We start from the raw sequence: 14523 nt of genomic DNA on the forward strand, positions 1-14523 counted from the left end.
CTGCTGGAGCATAACTGGCTCTGCCCCTGGGTATGAATCTACCAATCCACCCAGTGGATCTCAGTTATGAAGCCCGCTGTATAAGCCCTGTAGATTGCCTTGGATTTTTACTGATGTGTGTAGATGGTCAACACAGTGCCCTTCAAGGGCATACCTCTGCAGAAGAAAACCAAAATAAACGCCCCTCTGTAAATCCAAACCAAAATAAATGCCCCTTGGTATCAGGGGGAAGTTTTTAGAGGCGCACTGTACAATGCCGCTCAGTTAACCTCATTTACTGTTAAAAGAATCATGACAGTAAAATGCAAGACGACCCAATCTCCGCTAGTGTTTTACGGAGTGGAAATAGCTGTACACTCTTTCACACAGCAAGGAACGACCCAAAAATGTCCCCCCTCCACTCCTATGGATTCTGCACTGCTCCACAAAACTAGGCGCACCAAAGTACTCCATACTCGCTCCTAGCAACGCCTCCTATCACTCAGCGTAAACCTCTTCTCCTCCACCATGATGTTGCCGGAAAGCCATGCCCTTTGGCGGAAATCTAGGTGTACCAGTCCACGTGGAGGTACGTGACGTAACCAAAGAGGATTTTGAGCAGAGCAAAGGTTGTTTTGCACTTCATATATTACAGTCAATGGCTTAACTTGCTTTTTAAAACAGGATTTTTACCTTTCACTGGTAGGTCCTCTGCCAATTCAATAATAAGAAATGAAGTATTCATGGTGTTGAGCTCCTGCACCCAGAAGACATCCTATCTGTAGACATGAAGCCCTGTGATTGTGTTACACGGCTGTGTCTTCAGTGTGTAGATGTACAGGTTCTGTATCACCGTACAACGCTTACTGGTGCTGGGCATATCATATCCATCTATAAACAGCTTCTGTCCCCCACCTCTCAGGATGACACGATGGAGGTGTGAGATCCAGTGTCTCCTCTCTCTGCGGCTTCCTCCAGGGAACAGAAACTGCTTCTATTTTGGTTTTATTAACATCTCTTCTCCACACTGCACCGTCCTGCAGAATATTACTGTGGGATCCTGTAACCATTATCCAAAGCTGATACCAGAGCTCCCGGGTGACTTGGAGCCGTCATTTTCCTGTGATTCGGTCTCTAGATATACAGGGTAAAGTATGCCCTCTAACTATACCCAGGATAACGTATGTCCTCCAACTATACCCGGGGTAACGTATGCCCTCCAACTATACCCAGGGTAACATATGCCCTCTAACTATACCCAGGGTAACGTATGCCCTCCAACTATACCCAGGGTAACGTATGCCCTCCAACTATACCCAGGGTAAAGTATGCCCTCTAACTATACCCAGGGTAACGTATGCCCTCCAACTATACCCAGGGTAACGTATGCCCTCCAACTATACCCGGGGTAACGTATGCCCTCCAACTATACCCGGGGTAAAGTATGCCCTCCAACTATACCCAGGGTAACATATGCCCTCCAACTATACCCGGGGTAACGCATGCCCTCCAACTGTACTCTGGTAAGATATGCCCCCAACACACTATCATACCGACCTTGTATCCTTTGGTGCACTATTTTACTAGCCGTATTTCCCTCACCACATAGTTAAACAAGCTGTGCTCTCACCGCACATAATTATACCAGTCTGTGCCCTCCAGCAAATGATTATACCAGTCTGTGCACCAACACATAATTATACCAGCCTGTGACCTCAAGCACATTATTATACCAGTCTGTGCCCCAGCACATAATTATTCCAGCCTGTGCCCCAGCACATAATTATACCAGCCTGTGCCTCAGCACATAATTATACCAGCCTGTGCCCCAGCACATAATTATACCAGCCTGTGACCTCCAGCACATTATTATACCAGTCTGTGCCCCAGCACATAATTATACCAGCCTGTGCCCCAGCACATAATTATACCAGCCTGTGCCTCAGCACATAATTATACCAGCCTGTGCCCCAGCACATAATTATACCAGCCTGTGCCTCAGCACTTAATTATACCAGCCTGTGCCTCAGCACATAATTATACCAGCCTGTGCCCCAGCACATAATTATACCAGCCTGTGCCTCAGCACACAATTATACCAGCCTGTGCCCCAGCACATAATTATACCAGTCTGTGCCCTCCAGCACATTATTATACCAGTCTGTGCCCTCCCAGCTATTATGTAAAGGTACCCAATAACAGGACTGGTGAGTGCCACAGAAATACTAGTGTGGAGATGGAAGAAGTAAAAGGTGGAAAATCCATTTAAACTTGTTAATTTATGCATTAATGCACCAGTACTCCATTAGCAAAATCCTTAATACACCCTTAAAGAGCCAAAAATACATAGCACAGTACAGTGGCAAGGTGGTTAGCATTGCTCTCTCACAGCTATGGGTATGATTCCGACCAGGGTCCTATCTGTGTGGAGTTTGTATGCTCTCTCCGTGTTTGCATGTGTTTCCTCCGGGTGCTCCGGTTTCCTCTCACACAGTCCAAAAACAAACTGGTAGGTTTATTAACTGCTGACAAAGCTGACCCTAATGTGTGTGTTTGTGTGGTAGTGAATTTAGACTGTAAGCTCCGCTGGGACTGATGTGAGTGATAAATATTCTCTGAAAACGCCGCTACTATGGAGCTATATAAATAAAGGTTAATAAATAAGACGGGGCCGAAATTGTTTCCACATTGCCTCAATAATCTCCATGTTAGTAATATCCTTTTGCGCCGAAACGCATTGGCTTGTGTATTGGCGTTCTGAACGAAACTTGGTTTGTGTCCATAACAACTGAATAGATGCAGTAAAGACATTGAGAGTTTTCTTTCATGCATTACATCTACATGCTTTTTAATCTGGTACGGATAAATTCACTGAAGCTTGTGAAGTGTTGAGTAAAACTGTACTACGGAGTGCCCCCCGTTTCTGTCTGTTTATTTATATATATATATATATATATATATTGATAGTGAGGCCACACTACTTCTTTTCTCTGTATCTCACTGTAAGTGTTGTGACACAGACCATGACTCAGTCACGCAGCTATTTCAGTCTTCTTTACAGGAATATGTTTCCTATTTCTGCACAGCATGTGTATCTCTCACACTGACAGGAGCAACAGGTGGGAGTAACTGATTGTTTGCTAGGGAACATGCTGCATTAACGAGGTTTACATATGAGTGGGTATCATAACAGACCCAAAAATTCTGAGGTTAAAAACAGGGGGAACAATGTACTCGCTGTATAAGTGACTATTCTTGAAAACTCTACATAGGCTACATAAAAAACAGCACCATCTAGTTCAGTGTTGGCTAACCTGTGACACTCCAGGTGTTTGTGAAACTACAAGTCCCAGCATGCTTTGCCAATATATAACAGCTTATTGCTGAAATGGTATGCTGGGACTTGTAGTTTCACAACACCTGGAGTGTCACAGGTTAGCCAACACTGATCTAGTTGGTCTTAAGCATGGAAGTAGGGGCAGTTATCAGTGAGGACAAGGAGCTCTGTATGGAAGGAACAACTTGCTTTGTCCAATAAACGTGTCTGCTGGAGACCCTCTGAGCCTTAATACAGTCGCCTTATATTCTGAAACACATTGACACTGACTGTGGAAAAGCTTTAGAGATAACAACTGCAGCTTTACCGTGTGAATATATTTATACCAAGAGTAAAACATCAAGGGGTAAATGTATGAAGCTGAGAGTTTTCTGGCGGGTTTGAAAAGTCATTTTGTAGAATGTACTAAATAAATGATAGTTAGAATCTGATTGGTTTCTCAAACCCGCCGGAAAACTCTCAGCTTGATACATTTACCCCCAAATGTGGAATTGTGTGCAAAGGTTGAGCCATAGAAAACCCTAAAGACAATATATGTGCTGGTGCAGTTTCCTTCTAGTGCTGTAAACCATTCCCCTCCATCCACAGTCCTACATAACTTACATGTCCTGACTGTTCTGTCTTATCTTCACATCTGATGGAATCTCTTTAGCCGCAAACAGTTCTTATCAACTCCATTCCCAATAAAGTTTCTTTCATGTCCTTTCAGGGCTGTCAGTCTCTTACCATATGCCACATATCTCCGCAGCTCCGAGAGTGCCCTTTAATGGCTGCCTGTTATCTCAGAATCCATCATATTTCAACCACTTCCCCCCCATCATCATTTTAAACAGTCAGCGTAAGATAAGTAAGTTTAGAGCAAACAGCGGACTTTGCACACTCCCCAAGACATCTGAACAAGCCTTGGCGGCGATACAAACACCACTTATTAAATCACACAACACACAGTGTGCCGGCTGGTGTACAAAGTCCGGGGCCATAAAGGTTTGGGATCCAAGGTAAGACTTCATTCGTACAGAGCTATGTATCCGGAATGTCGTTATGTTCTTACAAGTCAGACATAGAAATCATTTCATTTGTTAAATTAATTGGAAATATGGTCCAGTTCGATAGAAGTATATTTGTGAATGTGTAATATATAAATCATACTGGCCTACCGCGCATTTCATCTCTGTATCATGGTTTCGACCCCCATCCACTGCATGATGGTGCGATTCGTTGTGGAAGCGGGGGCGATGGCGGTGTGATTAGCCTTTAACAGTACTCTGCTGGGAGTCCGGGAAAGTCGGGAGACTCCCAGATATGCTGGGAGAAGGCAAGAGTGATATGAATTACTAAAGCAGGGGTCAGGGAACTTTTTTACCTTTTACCCCCAAATATATTTAGATACGCCGACGTTACCCCCTTGATTTGAAAGGAAGGAAATCATATATTATATATATTAATTATTGGAATTCAAACTTTTATTGAATCTTGGAAAGATTCAACTTCAAAGTTTTGGAGAAATGATGTTGCTTCATTTTTGAAACGAGAGCATCAATATTGGGGCATTTTGGATACAGCCTTTGGCGTCCAATCGATTTCTCTGCTTTGTTTTTATGTTCGTTAGAGTGGAAAATCTTTGTTTGCAAAGGTAGGTTGTTGCAAAAGGCAGCAACTTTTTGACTGTCTCCTCATGTGCCTTTGCAGCTGTTGACATCCAAAAATATGACAGATCTGCTTTGTTTTCAAATGCAATACGTGCTTCATTATTGCATCGAAGCTCAAAAAGTGCCTCTGCCAACCATTGAGGCTCTTCTGGTACAACAGCAATTTCACATTTAAAGGGGTCTACAATCCAACTGACAGCATGTGAATCGGCAGCATTACCCCCAGGAATTTCATTTTTACCCCATTTGGGGTAATTTACCTTTGTTCCCTGACCGCTGTACTAAAGCATCCCTGCAAAAAATATCTGACTACAAGATCAGGATAACTTGGACAATACTCTGAGACAGCTCCTTTGCTGGTATATAAAGCTATTTTGGGCTAGTGACTATCCCCCAGAGATTGGGACAGTGTGTCAGGTATGTTAAGGTGTCAGACTGGAGCGATGACACCTCAGGAGAGCAGACAGACGTCAGTAGTGCAGCCAGACGGCCTTTTCACTGCACCGTTCTTTGTTACTCAAAGGAAACGTGAGGAATTACCGATCCAGCAGACAACCCATTACAGAAGTCAGTCAGTCCTTGTATAAATAAAGTAAATGGCAGGAAGAGTGTGATTACAGAGAAAAGACAGATATGTATCTGTGTCTCAGTATCCTCACTGTCACGCTGAGATGTATTGTGACGTACCGTGTGATAGAGCGCAGGGGCTGATTTATCAAAGGAGAAAAGATCTATTTCAGGCACATACGGGAGATGGCGATGGCGATGCAGCTTTGTTTCATTTCACCCTATACGGTCAGAATAATGTGACGCTGTTTGTTCTGCCGCAGTAACTGATCTGTCATCCCCATCTCAGGGTGATGATAACACATTAAAATCATTAACTGAATGAATAAACCATTTAAAATATATATTTTGCATACTTGCCAACTCTCCCGGAATGTCCGGGAGACTCCTAAAATCCGGATCGGTCTCCTGGACTCTCGCAAGTCTCCCGCATCCAGCAAATACCTGGCCAAAATAACATGGTGAATCACGTCATTTTGGCCCGACTCCTGCATCAAAACATCATTTTCGACGTGGGGGCGGGTCCAAAATGACGCGATTGACCGTGACCCGCAGCTCCCGTCCTCTAGTCATGCCCCCTGTCCGGGATCTCCCGGACTTCAGTGCCTAAAAGTAGAGAAGTATGACATTTTGTACACCTTTTTAAATGAATTTAATCTTTACCCTCTCAATTCACTAGGTATTAATGACGTCACCGAGGCATGACGCACGACGTGTGCCTCATGCCTCTAGTGGCGCCACTAATTCTTAGTGAATTGATAGGTTGAATATTTGTTCAGCTTGCAGGCTGGCTGCCTTTCCTTGGTGCAGGTGACGTGTACAGTATATTATATATCACCGAGTACAGACAGGTCTAGCCAACCTGTGGCTCTCCAGATGTTGTAAAACTACAAGTCCCAGCATGCCGTGCCAGCAGTCAGCTAGCTATCTACTGGCAAAGCATGCTGGGGCTTGTAGTTTCACAACAAGTATTTCATCACATGAGGAAAATGTGACAGAAATGTTCTTTTTGTCGCTGTTTCGCTCCTGTGTAAGATAAAACCACCTGTGCCGCCATCTCTCGGTGCACGTCCTGTGCTTGGCTGTTCACTGACCCTATATCTATCACATACATTGTACTGTATATTTGCAGGAAATAGAGCGCATTCCAAGAGAATGAGTATGAGAAGGTAATTTATTTGTGTTCCTGCTAATCCCTCTCACTTAGCAATATCAGGACAGTTCAGTAACGCTTATCACAGGAGATTAAGATAAGACATATTTGTGATAACACTTTATATAAAGACAGCAGCCTGTTGGAGCAGGGAGGAGAATGTGAGCACATTGCTCACTCTTATAACAGTATAATAGGACCATTTCACATCTAATGAATGTAGTTTGTGTGGCAGCAATGGCTTTGATCACAAAACAATTACATCAGCATAGGAAAAACGTTACAGCGCCCCCCTGTGTGTGTGGCTTGTAAGTTCTGACAAGCAGAGTGCGCTCTATCCTCACGCTTGCACCTTCTTTGTCAACATCATATGTAACTGTTCTTTATGTATGACAGTCCCATGGGTGATGAAGTGGGCCTGCACTTCGCAATGCGCTACGTGGACAAATTGTGACGCAGTTCTGCGCTACGCGTTTTGCAGTTTGTAAATGAGTCTTTTTTTAAAAAAACTTTTTTTGCAGCCAGATTTGCCGGTCAACACCCCCCACCCACTTCACAAGAAAGAGAAGCAGGGTCCAGGAGGACTCCCCAAAATTCTGGCTTCATAGAGGTCATACAAGGTATTGCAATACAATGTTGTGACTGGATCATTCATAAATAACTTATGGTATCAATTTATTTAAGGGAAATAGCGCAGGGCGCTGATGTATATAAATTGCCAATGCACTTATTTTTAATATTGTATATATTCTGAGATAGGAAATTGTTATTTCTGAGACCAGGGTAGAAACTGATTTTTCCTGTTTTCACCTTACTAAAGGATATGCCTTATTTCTGATGCATATATCTGATACAATAGGTCTTTGTGGATGGAGGTCTTGTGTGTACTGGGATGTATTTAGTATGGAAGTGTCATTGTTTATGATTTGTAAGGTTGCTAGTGGAAACCTCCAATTAGGACATGTGCAACGAAGTCTGATAGCAGGAAGTGCTAACTTAGTTTTGTGATGAAGTGTCATGCCTGCTCTGGCCAAAGGCCTAGCAGGGGGTTCTTACTGTGTGGCCTCTTGTCCAGAGTGAATTTCATAGATAAGCGCAAATTTTGTTAGCTTTGCAATGCATGCAAATCCATGTTTGTGTAACTAGAGTATATCCTGATGCTAAACATAGCATGTGTCTGAAATGTATAAATGCACTGACTTGTACACTGAAATGTGTTCTGATTTCAACATTTGACCTGATCACTGATACCTCTAACCAGTGTGAGCAAATAAACATCTTGCTTCAAGACCTGTTTGAAAACATCGTCAATATTGCTGTATCCCTGTGATCTGGAGATTACACCAAAAATCTAATCTGTTCTCCGGCTGTCTGAGGTTTGGACCCAAGCTTTCCAGTACCACCGCTCTGCCTGCTACCCAGCAGCCCTGGTCAGTGTGATAGGCCAGTAAGAGGTCAGGAGTACCAGGCCAGGTACACCAGCAACGAGACACGCTAGCAGCGTCAGTTACACAGAAGAAACCCGGTACTGGATGCCGGTAAGGAGTCCAGTGGTGGCAGCTCGTGTAAGCCCCTCCTACTGCGGCAAGAGGGCACATTTGGGATAACGAAAGGGAACGGTGGCAAAGTAAGCCCAGGCGGTTCCCAGCAACAACAGACAGGGTGGCAAAGGCGGCCCATCCTGTCACAAATGTATTGCAAATATTTTTTTAATCCTTATCTCAAAAGTGTCTTATTCCTGGGGAAATAAGTATACATGCTAAATAAAGCTGTAATACGGTTTGTTTCGCTGTATCTGTAGGTCGGGGTAATGAGTGAGTGTTTATGTGCTGTCAGGAGTTCTTCATTTGGCAAAAGACATAACAATTACGCCGACCATGTGATCCCCTGGGCCGCCATCTTGCAATTCCTGTGTAGGGTCACACCACTCACAATCTGGATTTATGTATATTTCTGCAGCCTGAACACAGTCCTGATGAGGCGCAGGGCTCCACAGATTAAACACTGCACTTACATAGCTATATTGTTATTTTACTATCGGCTACAGTATTCCCTGGAAAAGCCAGATGACAGCCATGTTTAAAAGTGTCTGACAGGAAAATATACACAGGGCGGGCAGGGGGGGAGCGGGTAAAGAGACAAGGCTTCTTTATTTCAGACGCTTCTCAGCCTCTGTTCCCACAGACGTGAGCTAACACAGCCTCCTTATAACAAAAGCAAAGTCCTGTCTGCCTTTGTATTTATTCTGTCCAGACGTGCCGGTCTGCCGTCGCTTTATACCTCTACTACCTCCAATCTGGGGCTGCCTCTTATCCAAGACACCAGTGAGCGCCGCACGTGGGTTGGGCGAGATGTTTCACCAACAAACTAGGCCGACCAAAATGAAAAAACGACGTTGACTAAAATCAACTGGGTTAAGATATAATGGAGACAAGATGGCTGCCGAGCTGACTGACCGGAAGTATGCCACCTGCTGTCCATGTCACTGTAAAGTATAGGGGTCGATTGACGGAGAAAACAGGAGCGTTTGCTGGTAGTAGTGAACGTTACCGCGTCCCCCTCTAAAACAAAGGGATTACTACTGGCAGTAACATTATATGGATGGCATGACGAAAAACATTACACAAATACTTTATTCCTAGGAAAAAGGTTTGTTTTTGGGTTTTTTTTATTGCAGTAATCTTTAAATAATATGGATTGAATGAACAAAATTAAATATAATTTATAAATTAATGTTAAAAAACACCAACAGTATATTCAATGTATATGGTATATATACTGTTGTCCGTATTTGTGTGTCTGTTTTATACGTTTATTTCCATATTAATTTTCTAACAAGTGTCTCAGATCCACTGCACACGAGTGAGTGGGCGCAGAATGACGGAGACCAGCCTGGTGTAGCGGTAAGTTAACAATTTCCGCTCGGGGCAGCTAAGTATCAATCAACTTCATCGGCGATATTTTTTTATTTGATAAATGTCGGCAGCAAGTGATTTTTTTTTATGATAAAATATGATACTTGGACAGAGTGCAATCGTTATATATTAATGGTCCCGTTACCGGTCAAGTCCACAAATGCTCGGACCCCGAAGCATCTCACTTAATTTACTACAGCAGTTTCCTGTTCTGAGCAAAATAAAAAGAAGGCTTCATTTAATATTAAATAAAAAAAAAACATCAATTAATAAATTAAGCACGGGTATCTTCAAAATGATGTGGGAAGTTCTTATGTACTTCGCATATCGTTTAAAAGGGAAAACCATAAAAAAACTAACAATAAAAATGATGCCCCCCAATTTTTGGGGTCTGCAGGAATGAGCCCGTGAGCCACGAAAAACAAATAAGAAATGTTCATAGATGCTACTGCTTGATAGTAATGACATACCTCACGGACATAATGATAAAGTACCTTCTCCTACAGGCACTGTGAGGAGCGCTGATACACAAGGTAAGGTGGAGGGAAATATCATAGAGACATGATCCTGTAGTGTTTTCTCCTACAGTCCCTGTGAGGAGCACTGCTACAGAATGTAATGTGCAGGTGAGTGCCGGCCCACACAGACATGATCATGTAGTGTCTTTACTGTGAGGAGCGCTGATACACAAGGTAAGGAGGAGGGAAATATCATGCACAGACATGATCATGTAGTGTCTTCTCCTACAGACACTGTGAGGAGCACTGATACACAAGGTAAGGAGGAGGGAAATATCATGCACAGACATGATCATGTAGTGACTTCTCCTACAGTCACTGTGAGGAGCGCTGATACACAAGGTAAGGAGGAGGGAAATATCATGCACAGACATGATCATGTAGTGCCTTCTCCTACAGTCACTGTGAGGAGCGCTGATACACAAGGTAAGGAGGAGGGAAATATCATACACAGACATTATCATGTAGTGTCTTCTCCTACAGTCACTGTGAGGAGTGCTGATACACAAGGTAAGGAGGAGGGAAATATCATACACAGACATTATCATGTAGTGTCTTCTCCTACAGACACTGTGAGGAGCGCTGATACACAAGGTAAGGAGGAGGGAAATATCATACACACAGACAGACATGATCAACAAGATTCTCTGCCCCCATCCCTTATACCTATCAATACTCTGAGATATAACCCTGTATCTGTCTCCCATAATACAGCATGAGTGATATTTATGTGCTGTAATCCTGCTGGTAAGCAGCTCTGCTTGTCCACAACAACCTCTGAAACGCAGCGGTCTAAGCACCTCCAGATTACAGCAGCTCCTGGAAAAGACATCGCTGGGAATATGGAAAATATCTTTTTTTTTTCTTTCTAAGTTTCCAGACCATCTCAAACAATTTCTCCTAATGCGTTTCTAAAACCCTATACCTTCCGCAGGGAATCCTTCCTGCATTTCGCTGACATTACCCAGAAACGTACAACTTGCACTTCAAACACTTCACTCTTCCTGGGGGCCGGGTGAGCCAAGGAAGGGGGTCAACCTTTTGCAAACTTTGTGGTTAACCCCCGTTACTGGTTAAGTCGTTGTCCTTTCTGGAGTGTCCTGCAGGAGTTAAATGATTACCGTTTGCAGTACACTTGTATTCTACATATAAATATATAATATATAATATATATATATATATATATATATATATATATTCATATATTCATATATACACACACACATATATATACTTTTCCCTTCTACCCCCTCCTTCTCCTCCCTAGATATCCCCCCATCATCAATTCCCCTAGTCCTGGTCTGTGTTTACTCCTCCACAGTCCACCCTCATTATTCCCCTCACACCCCTTTAGTTGTTCCAGGAAGCTGGATCCTCACACCCTGTATGACCTCTGACCTCCTCCATTCATTCACAAAATGCTGTTCTCCTATGATAGCTCCCAGCACTCTGTCCATACTGTACACAAGACGAATAAGGGACATCTCACAGCATTTCCTGAGTCTGGGGATATATATATATATATATATATATATATATATATATATATATATATATATATATATATATATATATATATATATATATCTCCATATCCACAGGTTGCCGTTCTCATTGTGTAGATATATCATACAGGCAGCTAAGCGTTAATGTCCATATTTGGTTTTTCAGTTCCACTTGTTTATATTTATAAAGCATGATAACAAAAAGAAAGTAAACAAACACAAACACAAGAATAAAATATAATTTATATATTTTTTTTAATTTTAATTAATAAATATTTTTAAACTGTACTGCATTAAAAAAAAACCCAGGCAGTGCCTGCTCAGTACCCAATACTTGCCAATTTTTTTTTTATCTAACCCAGAAGATCCTGGAGGGGAGGGTGAATTGCAAGCACGGAGGGGGCTTGGCTCCATGAATCATGTAATTTGTGCCACAATGCAGCTATTGTGTCCTTTCTCCGCTGGGGGTGGGGCCAAAATTTACACAAATTGTGTCATTGAGGCTCCTCCGCCTAAAGTGTGCGTGAGAACGGCCTGTTCTCCCAGGAATCCGGGAGACCTACCCATAATTCCTAAGTCTCAGAGGGAGAGTGGGCATGTATATTGATACCTCATGCCAGCATTTGGCAAATTTAAGGGTAAGCCTTGGACCCTTCATATACCTGTTTGTACCCCACTCTCCCCTCCCAATCTCTGCCCGAGTCCCTATACTATTACCTAAGCGCCTCTCAGCCCTCTTACAAAGCAGTATTCAATACACTGACTGCACTCCAGGCTCTCGCAGGACAAAAGTAGGGACACTCACTGGTCTGAAAGAAATGGCAAAAGGCACTGACACAATGGGCTAACAAGTTCAATGTCAGGTTCCCAGGAGGCAGATTTACCTGTCATTTTCCCTGCAGCCCTGTGAAGTGTTCTCACAACCTGATGACACAATGACTTGATCCTGTGTCTGACAAACAGGGACAATAATGGGCTATTTAAACACAGCAGTTTCCAATGCACAATTATTCAGACACCAACCACCTGTTTTGAGTCTGCCTCCTGTTTGTTTCTGGAGTGTACTTCATTATTGTGACCTTGACCCTGACCTTTTGCTATACAGGTGGGTATCTCTGAAGTTTAAGGCCAGGTTCACACCCCACATACAGAGAACAGACAGACTTTAGACGCCTGCTGTTCTCTTTGCCGCGATTACCCTGATCTGCTGTACTTTTCAATGTGCAATGTTTTAGTTTACTTTCAGGGCTTTATTCGATGTGTGGCTCACATACAAAGTTTTACAGTATGGACATAGATACACTCTAACCTGGAAAACACAACTAAGGAGCAGATGCTTTAAAAATCGCGTGCATGCCTTCGCTGCCCACTTGGTGAGTTGGATCCACTGTTGGTGAAAAATGAAACCCTAACCAATGAGGTGGTTTCCTCATTGATCGGAAAATGAGCGCTGTTTATACATCTACTACAGTACTGGCTATCGATACTCTCGAGAGACTTGCTCCAAGCTGATGTAAGTTTAAAGTCCATTTGTGCGGCTTCAAAACCAAGCCACATTGTGCATAATCAGTAACGCATCCGAATAAGCTCAATCTGCACCCCTACCAGACCATTTAAACATCTTGGACCTGATTCATTAGTGATCTTATCTTGTGCAAAAGTTAAGATGCTTATTTTAAGACGAAACATGGAGATAAGAGTGAAGTTAAGATGGATTTTCATCTTAACTTAAGAAATTCTTCACTTACACAGTGGATTTTGCTTCTTCTCTCCCTTTTCTGGGCATGAACAGAGTGAATTTGCTTAAGATAAGCAAAAAACGACAGATAAGATCACCAATGAATCAGGCCCCTTGTCCCGCAAAATTAAATCTTGTTTTTGGAGATCCGATGACGTGTCAAGCACAGCACTGAGTTTATCATGCAGCCCCATTATTAAGCAAAATATTTGCTCACCCCGTAACGGACGCCATATTTGTTTTTGGAAATCGATGCGCCAACTTCATAAAACTAGAGCGCTAGGTCCGCAAATAACATTTTGTGATGTCACAATGCCGCCGTCGGTTCATATATGACCCCCATTTTTACTGTTCCTACAAATGACCTAATAGCGCTCTCACGATTGGAAGAATCGCAAGTTCACAGTCAGGGATGACATAACTGTGAATAAAACACTAATCCACATATGAGGAAGATCTCGCTCGATCCTAATCTCTACAGTACAACTCTCTTACATTATTGACTATTAGTCATGTCTCTTTATGACGACCTCTCTACAACATCTTGGTGTTGACATCTTTTGGAAATCAAAAGTATTGTACATTGCCTATATGTTCCAATAAGATTCCAAGGAGACAGAATTGGAATTGAATTGGAAAGGGTTAAATGATTTGAGAAGAGAGGATGTTCCATTATTTACATACGAGGGGGGGGGGGGGCGTCTGATGTCATTGGAGCATTCCATGCGATGTCTATCATCTGATTCTTGATAGGTCTCTCACCGATTTCCAGATGTTCCCCAGCAGCTGCCTGACTCACTCTTGGCCATTTTCCCAAAAAAGGAGTTAAGTAACTTGTTTTCTACTCAAGCTCCTTGCTAATCCCAAATAAAATCCATGGGGTCCACATCAATTCATGGAAGTAGATACAATCCGGACCTAGATGATGTCGCTGTGATAGATGAAAGTGACCTTCCTGTGCAGGGTGACAGAAGGGACTTCCCTCTCGGAACACACGGTGGCAGCATTGCATCAGGATGTGGCCTCACGATCTGGTACGAGCGTCTCTTGGAGAGACGAGGAATGAACCCAATAGCTGCCAGATGTTCAAACTGCATTGCAAGATAAGTTGCTGACTTTAGGGACAACCATGATTGAATACTATTAACAGATTAGTAATCAG

General features: G+C 42.9%; 1 protein-coding gene across 4 annotated transcripts in view; it reads right to left on the reverse strand.

The window, feature by feature from the left end:
* Positions 1-14523, reverse strand: part of SEPTIN12 (septin 12) — a 92090-nt gene that overhangs the window by 22692 nt on the left and 54875 nt on the right. The window contains exon 1 of one of the 4 annotated variants that reach the window (XM_075179138.1): positions 673-836. The exons of the other annotated variants lie outside the window; for them this stretch is intronic. Coding sequence (XP_075035239.1) covers positions 673-724 — 52 coding nt within the window. The 5' untranslated portion in view covers positions 725-836. Of the gene's footprint in view, positions 1-672; positions 837-14523 lie in introns of those variants that run through there. 4 annotated transcript variants of the gene reach the window in all.

The sequence above is a fragment of the Mixophyes fleayi genome, chromosome 7, assembly GCF_038048845.1.
Source record: "Mixophyes fleayi isolate aMixFle1 chromosome 7, aMixFle1.hap1, whole genome shotgun sequence".
NCBI classification, from domain to species: Eukaryota; Metazoa; Chordata; class Amphibia; order Anura; family Limnodynastidae; genus Mixophyes; species Mixophyes fleayi.